General features: G+C 28.2%; 1 protein-coding gene across 1 annotated transcript; it reads left to right on the top strand.

Annotated features, from left to right (window-relative positions):
- The first annotated feature begins 6597 nt into the window (after positions 1–6597).
- On the top strand, positions 6598–8105 carry LOC109801280 (uncharacterized). Its single transcript, XM_020362309.3, has one exon. The coding sequence runs from the start codon at positions 6661–6663 to the stop codon at positions 7936–7938; it is 1278 nt and encodes a 425-aa protein (XP_020217898.1). The 5' UTR covers positions 6598–6660; the 3' UTR covers positions 7939–8105.
- Positions 8106–23276: the final 15171 nt, after the last annotated feature.

Consider the following 23276-nt stretch of genomic DNA (forward strand, 5'->3'; position numbering starts at 1 on the left):
TCCCCATTCCCCAACCAGATATAGATTTATACCCAGCCAATATAACAAACATTCTTAATCATTATGCACCATCTAGCCTTTATTTCACATGATTGGTTTTTAGCAGCTAGTAGCTACCATATTCCATGTCAACCAAAACTATAAATAGAAATGCTAAAAAAAATTATTAAAAATTATAAAGTTTATATGAATTTCAATTCTTACTTAATGCAAACCAGTGGTTTTAAAATTTTAGCTAATAATAAAAAATAAAATAAAAAAGTGTTTTAAAAAATATGTTTGTAGGACCCTCAAAGTATGAATTACATAAAAAGAAAGAGAGAATGAAAGGTGGGGAAATTTCGCAACTTGCATTGCAACCTCTTTCGTGGAATCATCTGGATTGATCTCAGGAAAATCAACTAGTGGCACCGCAAAGCCACACAGTACCCAGATCACAAATCTTATGTGCTGGAAAGATTTTCCCAACGTGCTTCTGGGGCCAGCAATGTGAAAGAATTGATCCATAAATTCCCCTAAATTTTGGATGAAATTCACATAGGGAAATGGAATAGGGATATCCCCTAGCTGTTCATGTTCATACAGTCAACTTTGTTTTTGTATTAATTAACTTGTTGACTCAAATAATGTAGAATACTTTTTTTTTTCTTCTAAATTTGATTTGACTTTAGTTTCTTCTTGGTTACAAGGTCAAGGAAGCTATAGAGCCACTTGCGCACATGTTTCATACTAGTACTAAAATTGGTTGGAAAGAAGGCTAAAATCAAATACAAGAGACATAATAACTCACTTGAAAGTCAAAACTAATGGCGTCTCTTTGAATTAAATGATGTAAGTCTCCCTTATCTCTTTATTTTTAATCCAAAATAATAAATAAAAAACGCTAATCAATAACTTAACGCAAAAAAAAAAAACTTAAAACATTAATTAAATAAGCAAAAGTAATATATATATATATATATATATATATATATATATATATCGAAAAATATAACCATGGACTCTCCATAATTTCTTATGCAACTTTTTAATAGAAAAAATAAATTTAATTCCTTAAATAATATACTACATTGATTAGGAAAAGTTAAAATAATATCTATAAAATTTTAAGTTTAAATTTTGTTATTATCTTTGTAATTTCTAAAAACATGAAAAGGATATTGACTAATTGAACTCAATAACTTTTTGAAAATGAACAAATGTCTACAAGTTATATCCTTTGTCGTTACTTTGTGGAAAATTGTTAGATATCAATACTTTAGATATTTGTGATTCGATTAGTGAATGAATATCTCCCTCCCAAAAGAACATGGTTTTTTATTATCCAAAAAGAAAATATTTTGTTTATTTCTTATTTTATTTATCTCAAATCTGTAATCATTTGATATTAATTTGACATTTCCATTATAAGTACATATTGGGTAAGAAGAAAAATATTTTAAAATAAGTGTGTTAAGTCTCATTTATACATATGTTTAGATAGAAATTATATATTGAACAATTTCAATCACTCCATGCACTCTTGCAATATAATTGTTTTCTTTTTTATTCAATTTTTGTGCAGATATAGTTAACCTAAGACTCATCTAACAATACCCTGATACACCTCATTTTTTGTGTAGGTATTGAGTGAAGAGTTGAAGTTGAAGACTCATTAGACTGAAAATTAAAAGAGCAAAGGAGCAGGAGAAGTAATATCATGTCGGGCGCAAGAGTGCCTGCGCCGGGCTTAATCAAGACAGAGAGCAACACACTCTGTAACTCAGCACTGTCCCGGGCGCAAGAGTATCCACGTTAGGCATGCTTCGAGATAGTAATTACCCCTCTGGAAGAACCTACACCGGGCGCGAAGTATAACGCGCCGAGCGTGTAAATCCTATCCTGTCTCACCCAACTCATATTTGAGCAAAGCTTCGAGGCTTTTCTGCCTCATTCACACATTGAGCGACTTCTAGGAGCTGTGGAAGGGATTCTCGGTGCTTGAGACCGTTCATGGTGGTTCTTTCTTTCGGTTCTTCCATCTTTTCCATCTCTATTTTTGTTTCACCCTCATTATTTTGAGTGGTTCTACCCATGGGGTTAGATGTAACCAACGAAACTCTTTTATAATCTTCACTTTATTAATGATATATATATGTTGTTTCATTCATTGTTGTGTTATGTTTCTATTCTTCATGTTTGCTTTGGATTAATTCCCCTTTGCTTGATATAGAGTCCATTGGGTATTAGAAAATAACCTTTGAAACTAGCTCTGAAACAAATGCCTAGTGGAAAATGTATCTAGGAATGGAGCTTGGCCCATTAGTAGTCTTAAACCCTAACCCGTAATGCAGGTGTATATTGGATACTCAAGGAATTGATATTCATTACCTGTACCTAAGCTCTTACTCTAAGGGATTAGGTTTGAGTAAACTTATGAGTCCACAATCTTACAAACTCACAACACCGTTTCTGTCCCTTCCACACACACAATTTATATTGTAATTTTGAAATTTCAATAGTCATAATCTTTATTTCAAATGCACGACAATCTATGAAAATTGGAATTATTCTTTGGTCACAAATAGTCGTTAAATGCTTGTTTTACCTAATTAGTCTTTGTAGATACAATTTAAATTTACTACTTGAACGGCCGGTATACTTGTCGTGTTTGAGCCCGTTGCCAGAATTAAAATAATTTATAATGAGAACAAAAGTTAATTTCAACGAAAATCTCAACAAAGTGTTATTATAACTTTGCAATGCAATATTGCGTACCTCTTTTTCATTTTATCTGTAATACTTTTTTTTTTTTTACTTGTTGATTTTTTTAGTAAACTTTTGTTTCTATTTATCTATCGATTTCAAAGTTCAAGATAATAACTTTAGTTGCTTTTTTTCAATTATAATCTTACATCTTATATAACTTTTAATTAATTTACATATCAACAACTACAGTGCATTTATTATAGTGTAAAAATTCTAATAGGAAACATAAAAAAAATGACAAATAGGGAAATTCATTATATTTCTTAGTTTATGTATAAACAACTATTAAAAAGTAACCGATGTAGTAATATTTGGACAAAACTTAAGTATAGTATCTTAGATATTGAGTTTTCTCTAATAAGAATTAGAGTTTCATCTTTGTAATATGTATAAATATATATTATAAGGGTATACATTAATGTAAATATTAATTACTAAAATAAACTTCAATTTTAATTGGAAAACATTAATTGTACCTATGATATTGTACCTAAATTTTGAATGCAATAATTTTAAAAAGTTATTATGTTGCATTGTTCCTAACAAATAGATTGATAATAAAGTTCATTTTATATAAAAAGAAATTATTTATTTATTAATTTTTTTTTGTCTTTATTAAAATACTTAATATGACATTTATTATGCACAAAGAAATTACTACTATCTCATTAAAAAAATTCATTTTTGTAAGAAATAAATAAATACTAGATAGAGTAAGTGTCTATCAAATAAAATTATAACAGGAAAAATGTATTGTTCTTGTCAAAAATTGTGTAGAAAAAAATATTAGAAAGAGGTGTTGAATAATGTCAATAAAAAACTCCACACTTTTTTAAGATAATGAAGTAGTAACATAAGCTTAAAAGGAATGCAAGCGAAATAAAAAATATAGTATTTTTTATACTAATTTATCTTAACCATCAAGATTACATTCAATTGTTGATCAATTTAATCAAGTTCTATTATCTTTTGTAAATTATAAGTATTCTTTCATTAGTTACTTTTGACTTAACCTAAGTATTATTTAATTTACTTCTTCAAACAACAACGTCCAAGTATTTTTTAAACACAGTTAAAGTTGAATAAGGATAACAATTTTTTTGTCTTTCTCAAAAGACGTGATACAAGTTTTAAGTACAGAGTTTTACACAAAAAGTAAGAATGAAAAGAAATGTATAAGTTTATCTCACTCAGTGATTTCTTCAAACTTCCTTATATAGGTGCTTGATGAAGATAATTGTTGCAACATCTTGAGTTTCACTTGTAGACTTACTTTTTTTTATATTTCATTTTCCTTCCTTGAAGAATAAGAAGTCCATTGGTGCATTAAGTACATTAATTTTTATCAAATTGTCATTGATCCATTACAAAAAAAAAAAAGTGACTATTGGCTGGTTATTATTGGGGCACTTAATAAACTGCTAGAAAAGTCTTTATTTATGGCAGATATATTAATTGCTACAAAAGATCACATTTTGTGACGGTTCTAAATTGCCATAACGCTTCCAATATCTTTTATCTTTTACTTTCCTTTATTGATATCTAGTTTGCTAGTTCCGTCACTTCTATGTAACATCATTTACTTCATTGGCTTAGTTACTTAACAATTAACATATCTTTTTTTATCTATTCTACTTATTCAATTAAAAAATCAACATTGAAGAATTAAAAGTTTTAAACTTATACATGCGTTATATATTGTTTAATATAGAACGCTTTAAAAAAATAAAAAATCAACACAACATTTGTTTTTATTCTCACATTCAAACTTGAGAATTAGAGAGAAAGATAATGGATGTCATTGATTTTGTGTTCGATTCGCTCAAAGAATTCACAAAGAACTACATGATGAAGGTGAAACCCTAATCCCAAAGGTGAAACCCTAATTCCAAAGGTGAAACTCAATCACTATCACAAACTTAATTGCAAAGAGGAAACTCTAATCTCAATCCTCCTTCTTTGATTTGAGTCTATGTTGTGGATCCTAAGTTTTTTGATGCATTGTGAATTTTAGAACGTGGAAGGGTTAAAATGTTATGATGTTTATTTTTTATTTAAAAGTAGACATTGATGAATGGGTTAAAATTTGAGAAATGCTACACATACCCACATAAATTTGATGGATTTTGAAATTGTTAATTTTAAATTAATAATAATTAATTCTTTATTTAATTTTTTGTCATGTTATAGTTTTGCACTTGTATCAAGTAGTTGGTTAAAAATATTGTAGACATCAATTGAAACTGGTGAACAAACAACATAAAAGTTAGACCTCTTACATTTTATTGGATCAAATCAGAATTACAAACATTATTTTACTTCACGTTTCATAGGTCTTAAATTGTATTTTCACACTTCTATTAAATAATTAATATATCGTAAGAAAGTAGTTCAAATGTGAAAAGAAAAATTATATGAATTTGAAATAAGTAACTCAACGTAAAAAAATTTTTTTTAAAAAACTATACCAAAACACCTTATTTTATAAGTATTGTAGAAATATCCTTAAAATTTTTGCATTTTAAGAGACGTACATTAAATGAATTTTACTTATTTTTTAAACTCATTAATACATTTAATAAATCTATTTTTATAAATTAAAAAATTAATGTTAAAAACATAATAAATTGAGTTTTATAAATTAAATATATCAAATCAATTTGAAATTTTGATTCCTATAATAAAGATCGAGTATTTAAAAATGAATGTAAGTGTGCATTTAATTTAGGTTAATTTAAAGAATAACCGATTTAAAAGAGTAATTACTTTTATAAAGAAAAGTTTTACCCATTACAATGTGAAGGGGACAATATAAAGTCTACTGCGACACCTTCGTCTGGTCATATGCCTAATTTCAAATTGTTATTGTGCGTGTCTAGTTTTAGTAAAAAATTAGTTTCAAGATGTTTTTTTTTTTTTAAAGAAGTTTCAAGATGTTTTAAGATGATTATTAGAGAATCGAAATTGAAAGTGATGCGGTAGTATTTTTGTAAATAAAATCGTAATTTAGTTAAATGTTTTTTATTATAATTATTTAAAAAAGCATATTAACAATAAAATTTTAACTTAGTGCGAGTATAATTTTTTAGACTAAAAATACATGAAAGTTAAACCGTTTTAAAATAACTAATTATAAAATCCTCTGATTTTTTTAAAACTCAACTATTTAGTTTATTAAGATAATTTTATTAATTTAATCAACAAAATTAAATTCATCTCAATCTTTTAAGAATTGATTTTAATAAGTCATGTCTATTAACACTGAGTATAAGTTTAAATAATTAAAAAAAATCTTATATTTTTAATAATATTTTGTATAACATAAAATTAACTGATTTAATTATATTCGAGATCATATATATTAAATTTTATATTATTTAAAATTTTTAAATATTTATATTATATATCTAAAAATGAACATACATATTTTAAATATTATGTATACATTAAAATAAAGTAATTAAGATCAATAATTAAGTAATTTTAAAATTATGTAAAATTTAATATATATATATATATATATATATATATTTATTGAGTATAATATCACACAATTTAATGATTAAATTGGTTAAATTTTTATTATATAAAAAAATATTAAATATATAAAATTTAGTATAAATATTTAGATTTATACTTAGTGTAAAGAGATCTATATGACAATTAATTAATATATTAATTATTAAATTAAGAGAAATCACATGAATTAATTAAGGATATGTTGTAGCTAATGATGGTTAAAACAAGTGATTAAATTGTGAAGGGGGAGAAAGGAGACATCTTGGTCCTTGGTGACGCCTAATTAAAAAACGCTAACATGCACCGTTGCCAATCTTTAAATGGCTAACATGAGCATGTCTCTATAAAAGCCACCACATCTCAAAACAAGGCCCAAAAGGGCAACAAAGCCAAATGGGAGTCCTTCAACGCCCCTCGTGTTCCAGCAACTCAAAGCACCAACAACAACCACACTCCCAAGATCATCATCACCTTCATTCAGAATCATCCTCCCTCTCTTCCCAACCAAGTCTCCCTTCTGTTCCCTCCCTCACCCCACCACAAAACCACCACCAACCACCGCAAACCACCACCCACCACCGCCTCCTAGCCACCGTCAAAGCCCACACCTCCCCCATCTCTGCCCTCACCCTCCACGCCAAGTCCCTCTTCAGCGCCTCCTCAGACGGCCAAGTAAAAACATGCAGCAGAGATCCCTTCACTCTCCAAACCTCAGACACCAACAACAACGTTGTTGTGGCATCCACCACCGCACCCATCAAGTCCCTCATCGTTCACAACGATGTCCTCTTCACCGCACACCAAGACCACAAAATCCGCGTCTGGAAAACCGACGACAACCAAAGCCAAAACTACAAATGCATAGCCACGCTTCCCACGCTCCACGACCGCATCTCCAAGCTATTCTCCTCCAAAAACTACGTCAAAATCCGCCGCCACAAGAAACGCACGTGGGTGCACCACGTGGACGCTGTCTCCGCTCTCGCTCTTTCCCAAGACAACTCCCTCCTCTACTCCGCCTCATGGGACAGAACGTTCAAAGTCTGGCGAACCTCCGACTTCAAATGCTTGGACTCCGTGCAAAACGCGCACGACGACGCCATCAACGCCTTAATTGTGTCGCAAAACGGCGTCGTCTACACGGGTTCCGCGGACACCAAAATCAAGATGTGGAAGAAGCAGGAGGAGGAGGGTGATGAGAAAATGAAAAGTCAAAAGCATTTCCTGTTGGGGACGTTGGAGAAGCATAGGTCAGCGGTGAATGCTCTTGCGCTGAGCGGCAACGGGTCGGTGTTGTACTCGGGCGCGTGTGACAGGTCGATATTGGTGTGGGAGAGCGATGGAGGGAGCGAGGGTATGGTGGTGGTGGGGGCTTTGAGGGGGCATACGAAGGCTATACTGTGTTTGGTGGCGGTGGGGGATTTGGTGTGCAGTGGTTCGGCGGATAAGAGTGTTAGGGTGTGGAGGAGAGGGGTTGAGGAGAAGGGGTATTCGTGTTTGGCGGTGTTGGAAGGTCATCGACGACCCGTCAAGTGTTTGGCTATGGCTGTTGACTCCTTCAACATGGGTAGTGGTCCTCATCAGGATGATGCTAATACTACCTCTTATCTGGTTTACAGTGGAGGGCTTGATTGTGACATTAATGTCTGGCAAATACGTCTTCCTAGTTAATTAGTAATTTCTTCTCATATTTTTTTCTTTTTCTTACTATTGTTTGCTTCCTACACTGGCTTTGTAAATACTACAATGAGGCTTTTTTATTTAGGTTAAAAATATATTTTCCTCTCTTATAATAATTGTTTGTTTCAATTTAATCTCACTTTTATTTTTTGTCTCAATTTGGTTCTTAATAAATTAATTAGTTACAATGTCGGACTTTCGTCTAAATTATTTAAATGTAGTTAACTGTTGACCACGTGGATGCCACGTAGATGCAACCAGAATGGGCCGTTCTGAAACCAGAACGGGCCGTTCTGGGTATACTCTTAGTGTGTTAATTTTGCATCTGAAACGGGTCGTTCCAGATGCAAAATTAACATATCACAAGTACAAAAGAACAACCCGTTCTAAAACTAGAACGGAACGACCCATTCCAGAATTATAATAATTTTGAAAAATATTTTTTTATAGTAAAAAATTTAAAATTACTTATTTTTATAAAATACAATTGTCTTATAAATAGAGTGATAACTTTTCTTTTTTCTCTTTTTGTCTGAAGAAATATTTAAGTGTCACTTAATAATTTTTTGCAACTTATTTAAAACTAGAGGAATAAAATGATAAAAATTAATAGGATAAACATAATAAAATTTATTAATTTGTTTTCTTTTAGTGTCCTCTAAATTTTTACACTCATTTAAAATAAAAATATTTTATATGTAATTTTGAATTAATTTAATGAAGTATCATATGATTTTTAATTTTTTTAAAAATTTTATAAATTTGATCTATACATGAAAAGCTTTTTAATTTAACAATTAAATTTTTAAAAATTTGATATAAAACATTAATTATTAAGTAGAACAAATCTATCAAGACTTATTCTTGAAGTAAGTAAATTTTTTCTTCATTAAAAATGAAGATAATTTTACCACAAAATAAAAAATAATTAAACAATAAAATAAAATCTGCTACTATTGTCTTTAGTGATACACTGCATTGTCCTTAATGATGCACTGTATAGTCCAACTATTTAGCAATTGAAGTTATCAATTTTCATTAACAATATTATCAAATCTAGTGTTTGAAATGTTTTGTCCCTTGGGTCTTTTTCCTTCCACGATTCACAACAGTGAACTATAATCATTGATCGTTTGTATTTAGCAGTCTGGAACCAGAACGACCCGTTCTGAATTTAGAACGGCCCATTCTGGTTGCACTCTTTCAGAATGGGTCGTTTTGGTTCAAGGTGTTTTCAAAAAAATTGGCATTCACGTGACATCCACCTACGCATGTACGTGGCATCCACGTGGCCAACAGTTAACTCTGTTTAAATAATTTGGACCGAAGTCCGACATTGTAACCAATTAATTTATTAGGAATCAAATTGAGACAAAAAATAAGTGAGACTAAATTGAAACAAACAATTATTATAAGAGACTAAAATACTATTTTAGCCTTTTATTTATTATTCTCGTCTGTAAATTGACTTTTTTTTTTCTCATCGTGTAGTGTTTCTACTACTTTGACCCATAATGAAGAAGATTTGGAGATGGCCGGATGCATCCTCTATCATCCCCAAGTTTAATTTGCATTATTTTGTGTTTATGATTGAATTATAACGTTTAATTTTGTGGGGATGGGATTCATTTTAGTTTAATTTTATTTTTTAAAAAAAATAAGAAAAATTACAAATGGTCGTAAACCTAGATCACTATTTTTTTAATTATTTTAATCTATTTTCATTCAATCACTAGTCTAACTTTAATGATTTATTTTAATTTAAGTTTAAGTGTAAGGGAAACTTTTTTAGTTTTTATTTCAAAATATTACTTTTATTAGAGTGTAAAATTCTCGATTTTCTATTAAAAATATAAAATTCTTGGTTTAATACAATAATAAATTAAGAAATATAAAAAAATGTTAAATAACTATGCACTATTAGTATAAAATGTTTAAAAGAAAATTATACTGGCAGTCAATCCAAATCATTGTCAGTATATATAATTTTTACATGTTAATTTGGAATTAAATAATTTGTAAAACTGTTTTACATTGATAAATTAATAATTTTTTCCTTTTTATCATTAAAATACATTTTTATCAACTCTTTTCAACATACTTTTTAAGGTTGACTTCATTTTGTAAATCACACAGCTTATTTAATGAATTCTGTTTATGATTGAATAGTTTAAAAAAAAAAAACACTTAAACTATTACAGTATTACTGAAAACTGTCTTGAGGAATATGTCGTCATTATGAATTTCTATTATATATATATACATATATATATATATATATATATATATATATATATATATATATTTCCTACATCAATCATAATGGTCTATATTTCTCACTTTTTGCTCTTTATTTTTCCCCTCTCTTTCTGTTGTAAAAGACCTGTACAAACACAAGTTTTCATATAAAAAATGCATTTCTTTTTTCACTTCATCATTAATCCGTACTTCTAAAAAACATTTATCTTCTAAAAAATGCATTGTGTTTATAAAGTGTAGTCTTCTAAAAAACATTTATCTTCTAAAAAATGCATTGTGTTTATTTCCTGACATGTAGTATTCGATCAGTTCTTCTTTTGACTATAAAAGGATACAAAAACATGACGTCGGAGCTTAGCAAAAGAGAATGGTCATTTGTCCTTTCTTGTTGTACGTGAGACTTCATAAGTGCAAGTTGCATACTCTAGAAACTTTTTTATGACTAACTTTTCTTTCAAGTTCTTGCGGTATGAAAATTACACAAGAATTTAATACAAAACCTAGCTTAAAAAGTAAGTAAACATTAACGAGTAAATTATTTTCTTGGGCCACAAATAATGGAATCTAAATATTTTCTCTGCTTTCATATATACCTAACATCAGGAAATGGACTTCTCCTATACGTTGCATACTTCCACTGGCATACCCCCTTCGATTTTCATTTTGTGTAGGCTGTAACGCACTACCTACAAGCTTTCAATTCTCAAACACAACTATTTATATCCTCGTGATTTGCCCACAAGTACAAAGTACAAGCACATTAAGAATAAAAAAATCTCTCTGCTACTTCGTTCAAGGTTCCCTAGTATACATAGCTTGTTTTTTTTCATGAATCGATTCGGTAATTGTGGGACCAATATATATATAATTTTATATTATCTCCTAGAGAAATTAAACTATTGCACAATATAATCAATTGGGTAATTTAATTTGTTCTAGAGGGTACCAGTGCACGCCCCATATAACAAGGAGGATTCACCTCATCCCCACCATTTCAAGATGAATCTTCTATTCACGGCTTAATATATATCCTACTTGTCACCTGATTCATATATCCTATAAGAACGTGAATTATTAATGAATAATTTGAAAATATCTTTATACAAGTGTTTGTTAAGTTTGAAGGCATGCTCTACCCTAACAGGCTTCCGATATTTAATTGATCACCTTGGCAGAACACTCTTAATTTCAGGGATGATTAATTAATACAAATTTTAATTGATATAAATAATATTAAAAGTTCATCAAAAAATGAGAAAAATAATTGATAAAAAGGATAATGTCAGAAAATGATAAATCTATTTTTAATAAATAAAAATCTTCATTTTAGTATTACTATTTATTAATTTTAAGAAATATTAATAATAAATAAATCTTTTAGAATGTTATACACTGTGATCAATTCAATCTTGTAGGAAAGTAAGATTATAAAATTCAAGATAACGTTTATTTGAATATTAAAATAAAACAAAAAAAAATTATTCCATTTAATTTAAAATGTAAAAAAAATAATTATATATAATTATTCATGTAATAATTATTTTATAATATTTAAGTAATAAACATGTTTCCCGTACGATCATCCGATGATGATAATATACACTCCGACAGCCAACGCGAGCCACCTACATGGCATGATGGAGGCCACGAATGCATCATTAGTCATTCCAGTTGTTACCAACCTGTGAAACAAAACTTGCAATCATGTAGTTTTCAATCAATATTTCAACTAGGTTTTTACGACAGGAACATACTAAAAGCCCGACCACTTCAGCAATAGCAAAAGAGAAAAAAAAAATAAAAATAAAAAAGAAAACCACTCGTGTAAACATATCTTTTATTTGAATATACGGTCGAGATTAAAGATGTTATTTTATTTAAAATAAAAATTGATTCAATAAAAATGAGTTATACATTTTTATCAAATCAAAGATGGCTATGTTTATTGAAAATGTGGTTAGAAATTTGATGCCTAAATTTATGTGCATGAAAAACTTCTTTAAGAAAATTCCTTAACACTATCTTTAGTTGCAATGAAATAATAAAGAAATACTAAGTTTGTGTGTTTGATTGATCTCATATGTATTTTATTTCTTCGCCTCTTGTAATCTATTGTTTGTGTTCAAGTAATTGCTTATGAGAATTCATAATCAATTACATCTTTACGTAATTTTATTATAATTAATTTTTACAATATTGTAATTGATTACAACCATGTTCTAACAATTAATTAAATGAGGGTAAAATATATATGTAGTTAGTTTTATAAAGGTAAAATAATAATATTTGTTATATTATAATTTTTTTTCTTTTTAGTGGTGAAAAGTTAAGATAATATATATAGGATTCTAGGTCTAAACCTTATTATTGTCAATATAATTTTGATGGATAAAAAAATTATATAATATTACTTTATATATATATATATATATATATATATATATATATATATATATTTCAAATCAAGTAAATTAATTCTCAATTTATATATTATTTATTTTCCCTCACTTATTTTTTCCTTCTTTATTTCTCTATCTTATCTTTTCACTTATTTTTCTCCTTACAATCTAACCCGGTGTAAATAATTTTTGTATTTCAAAAGATTGGTCTCTAAATTTTTATCGAAAGATATCCTAGCTAACCAAAGGAAAGAAAGAAAAAAACTAATATTGACTTTTCTAGAGCTTTAGTTTTAAGGTGATTGCTACCGTGAACAACTTTATTGAATGGTCCATCGGGAAGGAAGTGCATAGGATTTTTTTTTTGAACATATAAAATTACTTTTAAACCCTTTTAAAATATTTAATTTATAAAAAAAAATTTCTGACTTGCTAACTAATATCTGTACTCTGTTTCTCACCCTAATGTTTATATTTCACACATGATTACATGCTATCGTGGCACACATACTATTTTATAAAAATAAAAAAAATAAAAGAATCATATAAATTATAAATTTAATATAATATAACTTATAAATTTACTTGACATAACTTTTAACTGGTTTGAATCCTCTTTCATTTATTACTCGTTTGGGACCATACGATTTTGCTTAATGATCTTACTCTACATTTTAATCAAATTCCACATAGTCTGACATGTGAAGTGGAGAAACAAAAATAAAAAGTAGTATGGTGTACTAACACGTAGTGTATCTGGAAGTACAGAAATAATTGTGTCTTTAATGAAAACGTCTTAGATAAAGAAAAATTGAAGGAGGATACATTTTTCACTTCATCGTCTTAGCTTATACCCTCCCAACTTTTGGTAGACTACTAATTCAATCAATGGGTGGTTAATCTAAGAGCTTGCCTATCATCATCATGTGTGCGAGGATAAAGAGGGCTACAAAATATTATAATAATCAAAATTTAGGGTTAGTATGGAAAGAACTGAAGGATATTATAGCTGTCATAATCAAAATTGGCAGGCTGATTGGGGAGGGGAGTTGTACTAAAGAGAGAAGAAAATGCTTCAGTTGAAAAGTTATTTTAGCTTTTTGTGGATGAACAAATTTCTATAATCTTCTAGCTAAATAATTTAATAAATAATTTATTAAATTATTTATGTATATGAGTTTTGGTACCCCTTGTACTAATATATATAGTAATATAAATATTTATTGGCTGATCAAAAAATTTTTTTTATAATGCAGTAAAATAATAACTAGTTGCACTAGCTAAATAATTTTTAAAATTTTATTTAATAAATAAAAATAAAAATAAGTTTCAAATAAATTAAACATCAACAAATTTAAAAAGGAAATAGTTAACTCAAATAGTGATATTGTGTATAATATAATTTTAAAGTTATAATAAAAAATTTAAGTAAATTAATGATTTAAAAGATGATTTTCATAAAAGATCATCAATTTTAATTCACTTTTTCATAACTTTTAAATAATTTATATTTTTTATGATAATGTCACGTCATTAGTTTGTATTATCATTAAGGTGTTACTTTAAAAGGTGTTAAATTGAGTTGAATTGTTTCTCATGAGTTGACTCACCAATTGATGTTTTAAAGGATTAGTCTAACCCGGCTCACTTTATATGGTGAGCCAACAAAATTTTAATCCTGCTTAACCTACCATGAGTTGGTGGATTAAGTGGACTAGTTCACTGTGTTTTTAAAAATAAAAAATAAAAAAATAATTAGATGCACCTATTTTAATAAATAAGATAGAAAGTCATAAATTTTTTTGTATAAAAAAAATTAAGTCTATCATTGATTCAAATTCAAATACAAAAGAAAATATCAATCAAAATTTTAAATAAAAATTACATAAAATATAAATATTTTTTTTAATTGTAATGAGTTAAACAAACTTATATGACTTACTTCGTCTTGTATCCATTTGAATCAAAGGTTAAGTGAGAAATTTAATCAAAATTGATACACTTTTTTTTTTAACTTGACCTAAATTTATGGTTAGTCATATTGATCTATTGGATTAAACCCACTTTAACACTTTTATACCTCATCTATTCATGTTAGTTGTCACTTTATTATCAAAGTTACACATAATAGTTCAGGTTAACATTGACATCATATCATTTTTCTTAAGCCAAAATTGAATAATTAAAAAAAGAAACCAATATCGCATATCAAAGATTATAAGAAGATCAAAAATGTAATTTAATTTGTATTTTTAACTCTATTGTTCTCATGCATGCCTCTTTGTACTAAACTTTGACATGTCTTATGTAAAATTTGATAATTTAGTTAAATCTTTTAATTTAATTAATTAAAATAAAAATTAATTAATTAAAAATAGATTAAAAATAATTGCGAACATAAAATATAATTTATCGTAAATATTATTAAATATTAATTATCATGTTATTTATTTATGTTAAATCACAGTCCATATAGATTTGTGTTGTAATATAAATTATTTATCCTAAATTTAAAATTTTTATATGTTTAAAAATATCTATTTATTTATATACATTTTGTGTGTGATTGATATAATCTAATATTTTATCTCATGAAATGTAATATTTTTCATGAAAATTATAAATACCCAAAAGCTTGAAGGGTAAGGGATGATCTTAAATGTGAACAATAATATATCTGATCTTATAATTATTTTATTAGCTTACTAGTGCCCTTTCTTTAAAAGACTTGTACTTAATCCTTGTACATTTGTCTACCTAAAACGTAACAATAAAATTTTATTAATGATTATCCTTACCATTTTTCTTAGTGAAAAATAGTTAAAGTCTGTAATTTGAATAGAAAAATTGTTATAATTTATTGTTTGAAGAAACAAGTTAAAAAATATTCATTATTAAATTAGAAAATACTTGTACCGGTGTTAAGATAGTGAAAATTTTGATAAAATAACCAAGGACAAAACATAGTCTTATTTAAAATGAATTAATATAAAAAAAATTATATGGTAATCTCGTACTCTTGGTCTTTTATCTTTTCAAACGATGTTTTGTTAATCAACTTAAAAAAAGTTTTTCTAAGGGTTATATAAGATATATATAACAATCGTTTCCTTTAACTTCTTTATCTAATCGTGATATGATATTTTAATTTATGAAAATATTTGCAAAAGTATTTTAAAAACACAATTCAATCACTCCTTACGTATTCTCCTATGACTTACAAAGTATGATGATTAGTTTCTTACCAACAAATAGAACAAATAGGGCATGCATAGGTTGATGATTAATTTGGTTTGGACAAATTTCTATAATCTTCTACCTATCTTATGTATATGGATTTTGGTACCCCTTGTACCAGTATATAATAATATAAATATTTATTGGCTGATAAAAAAATAAAAATAAAAATAAAAAAAGAACAAATAGGACATGCATGTGTTATGCCCTTTAACAATATATTTGAACCGAGTTTTCATACGTTGAAAAGTCATTTATAATAGATTATAGCACCATCTTGAATGACTATTTCCCAAATAAATCAAAGACATCAACACCATCCTCCTACATTTTCAGGTCTTCAATTAACGGTTTTAGGTTGCATCAATGCTTTATATTCTGTGACATAGAATCCATTTTAACGCAATAAGCTATGAAGGCAGAATAAGTAAGAACATTCTTGAGGCAAACCAATATTTGTCCACATGTTTCATGGGAAGGAAAATCAGAGAAAGGGATTAATTTGAGCCTTAAAAAAACTATTTCGACGGTATGTTAAGACACAGGTTGCAGTCTTGCAGATAATAACGAATAAAAAAAAACTCTGCATATGATGGTAAAAGGATCTTAACTATTTCGTTATTTCTTCTACCCAAATTAAAGTTGTTATTTTGGCCAAAAAGTGGCAATTCATTTTGTGTGTAATAAAGTTTCAACTTAGGATCTTATATAAACCATCTAGACTCTTTATCATTAGGCATACCCTGAGTGTTATAGAGAGTAGCAATGTGCGACAACTAATAATCTGGTTCTAGTATTAATTGCACGATTTGCTTTTTGCTATAGCCCTTAGTTGTTGGGAACATTTTTGCGCCTCCTTTTTACACTAAAACCTTCTCTTTAGGAACTAGCTAAGATAAAAGGAAGACAAGGGAACTTGCATTTTCTTTCTTTCACTTGCTTTTCCGAACAGAAAAAATTAATGTGTAAGTAAAAGGTTCGGAAATTACACGTATGAGTATCATCACTATTTTGAATAATCATATTAGCTAATTCACTGAAATTTGAGAAAGATCAGAAGATGCAAGAGAAAACTGAAGTGTTAATTACTTTCTAGTCACTTTTCAGCCTCATCAATTTGAAAGCCAAAGTTCTATATATACCTAGTGACATTTCTTTGATTGATATTGCAAGATACCTACATATATGAAGAATCAATATGAAAGCTCCATTCCATTTTGATCCTCCTGCTATATAATATAAGGTTAAAATTTGAATATTAAAATTAACAATTATTCACATATTGAGGTGTAAGAACTGCTTATTAAGTATTAAAGAAACCAATTTTCTTGCATTCTAGGTGGCTCTGTAACATTTTTCGCGTCTAAAAGCTGCAAACCTGCTAGTGAAAAATCACACATCAAAGTGAAACTAATGTAATTCAAATATATACAAAGGATTCGATTAATAATACAAGTTATCAAAAGGAATAACAATCCAAAACCAGCATCTTAAAAAAAAATAACGTATGAACTGTGTGCTCTTAATTAACATCACACAAGTTTGGAGTAAAATTCACGAATCCTTCCTATTTGCAACTACCATTTTTTTTTCCCAGTATGATACAATGAATTGAAGAACGATTCAAAACAGATACAAAAGATTTAGAATATACTCGTGATGAGACAGATCAGTCTAAGTCTTCTTTCTCGAAATCAATCTTACCCGTATGAACCTTGGCCACATATATTACAACTTGGAAATTAAGTCCTTTTGTTACCGTAACGAATTTTAGTTTCATTATGAGCTTAGTGACTTATCAAACATATGGTGGGGAATGCATGTTGATAATTATGGAGTGATATAAATGAACCCTAAACACTTAAAGGAGTGTAAACATTTAATTGAATAAAGAAAATATATTAACTTTGGTTATAAGTAAAGTAGAACAAATCATCACAAAAAAAAAAAGTAATTAATATGATTAATTTTAATTAATTCTAATATAAATTTAAATTTTATTTTAAATATAATTATTATTTAAAATAATTGTCATATTTAATATTATATAATTAGATGTATAAAAAAATAGAGTTGCCAATAAATGAAAAGTATATATATAAAAAAAAAATTAACGCTGGTCAACTTTAAAATTTAATAATTGTTACATATAGTTAGTGTACCGGAAGTCCTATCGGCCACGTGAATCGGTCACGTGGACCGACACGTCATGTCCTATCATATATTGACGTAGTTCGGACATTATTTCGGCTCGGTAAGTGCATACAAATCATGGAAAATCCAACCCTCTTCCTATCAGCTCGGCCAAAGAGGTTCTCTCGGCCGCTCCCTGTCGGCTCGGCCAAAGGGTTTGTCTCAGCCGTTCCCTGACGGCTCGGCCAACGACCAACAGTCAGCACAGTTAGGACGATAATCACGATTAAACCATGGAAAATCCAACCCTCTTCTTATCGGCTCGACCAAAGAGGTTGTCCTGGCCGTTCCCTGTCGGCTCGGCCAAAGGATTTGTCTCGGTCGTTCCCTGTCGGCTCGGCCGATGACCAACAGTCAGCATAGTTAGGACGATAATCACAATTAATAAGAACAAATGCACGATTAAGGTATAATCAGCCGATTAGCGTCGTATTACCTAATTTGGTAAGCTTCAGAAGAGGCCCACGACTGGCAGGGCCCATCAAAGGTAGTATAAATAGGTCACTTATATCGAGGTACGTCACTGTTCATTTATTACCCTAGAGAATCGTGTTTGTCCTGACTTGAGCGTCGGAGTGCCTTTTGCAGGTACCTCTCCCCTCTGAAGCATCAACCTGAAGCTCTCGTTCGGCCCTCCAGTTACTAGAAGATTATGAGTGTATCCTCAGACAGGTACAGTTAGTATAAAAAAAAGAGTTAATCACATATACACTGTCAGTATAAAGTTTTTTACACTGGTAACCAATTATATCTCTTAATTGTGTCATGTCACTGTTAAAAGTAAATGTGTTTATAGTGACATGATACAATTAAGAAATATAATTAGTTGCTAGTGTAAAAAAATTTTACACTGACAGTGTATAGATAATTAGCTGATAAAAAAAAACCAATTTATTACTTACAATTGGTATATGATAACGATCATTTAAGGATTATATACTCAATTTTTAGCATTTCACATTGCTTTCTTAAATCATAAATTCATAATGGTTTCGGGATGGGTTCTAATAAATGCTTTTCTACTTCGTTTTCAAAATTTCTCAATTATGAATTTTAATCCAACATTTTCAAAAGACATTTAATTATCAAAATTTCTTGAAGACTTATTTTTTAGTTGAGGACGCGCGGTAAAATCTCTAAAGTTTGGTGCCGAAATTAATGATTTGGTTGAGCCTTCTTGATTCAAAGGCCCATAAAATGTCCAACAAGATGCAAAGGTATAGGTTATCAATACAAACACTCTTAACACCTAAATTATTATGCGTACCAAAAGTACTTAACAGTGTCTATGATAAAATGAAAGTCTATTAAGGGATGTTGGGTGTATTTTATTTAGAGAATGTTTGGATGAAGTTTAGAACAATTTTTATTTACTAAAAATAAAAAATATATTTTAGTAAAAAAATTCTGAAAAGTCTTTCTAAACTTGTATAAAAATACACTTATAAGGATGCAAGTAAATAATAGTCTTGCCATCTAAGCACAAGCATAAAGTAGTTCTAATAGAAAACAGGCTTACATAATTGGATAGTTTGAAATCCATACATAGCCTGAGAATGTGAATAGGTAATAAAGATTCTCTAATTTCAGGTGCAGGAGTCACCATGTGGTAAAAGCTTATAATGGTGCATATATTATTAGACCTTGAAATTCTTGAATTATCCCCTCGTCCTTGGAATTTGGAAAGTTACATAGGAACTGTTTAAGGTAGACCCTGAACATAAAGTTATACATCGATAAAATTCCCTAGCTAAATCATAATTTGTACTTATAACTTCTGGTTTTACTTTTTCAATTTTTTTTTACTTTTCATGTTTGTCTGCTTTTCAATTTTGTATATTAAATTTGTACAAAAATAGAAACTATTATTATGCAACAAAAAAGCTGAAATTAAAATGAGTAAATTTTAATTAAAAACGCATAATTCATTGCACATAATAATTTAATATAAATACAATGTTCTAATGAAATTCTTGTAAAATATTATTATTTTATTTATTTTAAATTTGTAAAAAAAACAAAGACACTTTGTGTCTTGTTAATTAACATTTTGCAGACTGTGAGAAAGTTACAAAACAATTGTGTTTATTAATGAGCAAAACAAATCTACATAAATAATATTTTTTTAGATTAATAAAATAAAATTATTAAATTATACTACACTAAAAGAAGGAAGTGTGCACTTACCAGTTACCATAACAAATAAAGAGAAAAAACATTTTAAAAACTTATAAATGAAAACAATGAATTACATTTATATATTATTATAGATACTACTCTTAAAAATAATAATAATAATAATAATAATAATAATAATAATAATAATAAAAGAAGTACTAGCAATATGTGTTTTTTTTTGGGTTAAGAATTTTAATTGTATTGATAACAACATACCCTCTAATTTATTTTTAATTTAAATACATTTTTTATTGATTAAAATTTATTAAAAACACAATACTTAAGGAACCCTGCTTTCAATTAATTATGTTAGACATTTTGGCACTATCGAATATCGACCAAATGTTAGACTTTATTGGTATACCAATTGTTAAAAGAAAAAAAATCATTAAATAAAATGTGAAGTCTAAGTAATTTTATAATTTTAATAAAATTTAATAATAATAAAAATATACTATTGTCATTTATCTAATTAAATAATAAAACCACTTGAGTCGTAAATTAAAAAGTTAAGTCTTTGTACCCAAAGAAAAAGGTGAAGTCTATATGTGAACTGAATTTTAAACAATCCAAAGTAGCTATGATTTAAATCGGTTGCACATGTTGGTACAGGCAGAACCGAATTAGATAAGAATAGATATCCTCCTTCAAAAGTAAAACCATTTTGTCTCGCGAAATCGACATAACAAGGAAGCATGTGTAGCATAAGTCAACTAAAGTGCATTGACTTCTAACACTTGCGTTACGTTTTCGTCTTACTAACCTTAACCAACATTCTCGTCACTGCCTAAATTCCTCTTTATGCATATATATATATATATATGGGACCCATGCCCCCAATCCATCATTCTAACAATTAAATTTCCCTTTTTCTTTTTCCACAAACTTCCTTTGTATTTAATTATTATTACTCAACATTAGGCATGTTATGTGTAAGAAGTTTTATGAGTCCAACCTTATTAAAATCGTATATATTTACCATGCATGAAAAAGTCTTCTTTAATATTTTCTTCCACTTGACCTTAAACCTTCAAAATAATATAATTAAAAGGATTATATATATTATGGTGATCTGTCATGAAATAATTAAGAGGACTGAGAATCTATATTAGTCTCTAATAAGATACCGTGCTATTTGATAATCTCACTCTATTGACATTTTATTACACATAGAATAAAATAATTAATTAATTTTAGTGGAGCCATATAGGGTGGTGGCAGCTGGCCCTCTCGTGGTTGCTCTTTTACATGATTGAGTCTTCTTGTTTGCTCCCAAAAACGTTACCACAATAATTATGGCCAAATGAAATTTGGTTCACGTTATCCTTTTTCCCCCCACATTGTAACAAGGCCTAGAAATGTATGAGCAAAGTTTGAGATGGAGAAAAACGATACCATGTTGTCTATAGCTATTAAATTAAGTACAAATAATTAACAGCTCTACAGTATGATTAAATAAAATATAAAAAAATATATTCACTTTACTTATTTTTATTAAAATTTTATTGGAATTTATTAATTTTTTTTAGCACAAATGTATCTTTCATGAAAAATAATTACTAGAATTTTATTGGATTACTGTGAGTAAAAAGAACTCTTTCTTCAAATATCTAATGTAATTATTAATAGAAATAGTTAGAATTGATCTAGTGGTAGAGATTGGAGGGTTTGAGATAAGATCTTATGTTTGAATATTGTTGTTGTTATTAAATTAATTAGCATATTATTAGGTCTAAAACAAATCTTAAAATGAGACTTTTTTAAAATTAATAAAAATATTTTAATAAAAAAATATATAATTTAGAGATGGGTCTTAAAAAAAATTATATTTTCATATTTTTTTAGAAATAAATTTTTTAAGCGAATTTTTAATAATGTAAAAAGTAACATTCTTTTTTAAGGATGTAAAATGTAACTTATATAATCTTTTAAAAATATATTATATAAAATAATTTTTTAAAGAAAGCTTTTTGTTGGTCTACCCTTTGAACTGGCCCTAATCGTTATTGTGATTTTTATTGATAGAAAATTTCAGAATTTACTAATCAAACAAAACAATATTCTATGTTAATTCATTAATGTATTTGTTTTAAAAAAACAACTTTTTATCACTAATTGTACCAATTGATTTTCCCCCTTTTTGATTATAAACTAAGTCTTTTATATGTAAAATTAAATAAAATTAGTATATGAAACATTATTGTTTCTAAATTTAGCAAAAATATCGGAACATTGCATTTTATGGATATAATATGATAAAATAACAAGAATATTTTTTTGGTTTTGAAAAATTTAGATTAAAATAATACACAACTTCGTACAATACTAGAATTATTCATCAACTCCTTTTAAGATTTTTTACAAGATTACAAATTATCTATTGTGTCTCTACTGCAAATTTATGCAAATCTATATGAAAATTGACATCACAAAAAAAAAAAAAAAAAATTGACAGCACTTCCTACTTAGGAAGAGAAATAACATGAATATGACTTTACACTTTCTTTAATTTTAAAAATTGAAACTAGTTAAAGGTATTTTTGTTTTGAAAAACCGATTGAAAAACGAGCCTAATAAAGGGGATTGAATGATTATTATTCCTATCAAATCTTCTAGACTAGCCTTAACATCCAATCCTTTAATTGATGTTTGAATAATTACTATTTCCAGATTCTCCAAGGCGATCCCTTTCAAGCTTGGAAGTGGGAAATAATTAAGTTTGATAGCGTCATCTTTTTGGTATTTCGTTTTTCTTGGATTGCTCATCGATCAAAACCACTGCATAGCATTAGCACCAAAAGAATCAAAAAGACAAATGAGCAAAACCTCCACTGAGCTGAAAAGACGAAGGAAGGCTGATTCTTGTGCTTCCTTTTTGTGTAGCTTTTTATTTATCGAACAAATGTCAGAGGCACTCCCTAGGAGGCAAAGACATGCCCCTTTTAATTGGCCACTACTCATAAATTTGTAAACCTTTTCATAGAAAGAGGTGAACCTAAAACGAATTCCAAAAGGATCGATCCTTACAAAGTAGTACCTTCATTCACTACAAAAAAAAAAATG

The sequence above is a fragment of the Cajanus cajan genome, chromosome 11 (assembly GCF_000230855.2).
Source record: "Cajanus cajan strain Asha chromosome 11, NIPB_CcT2T_4, whole genome shotgun sequence".
NCBI classification, from domain to species: Eukaryota; Viridiplantae; Streptophyta; class Magnoliopsida; order Fabales; family Fabaceae; genus Cajanus; species Cajanus cajan.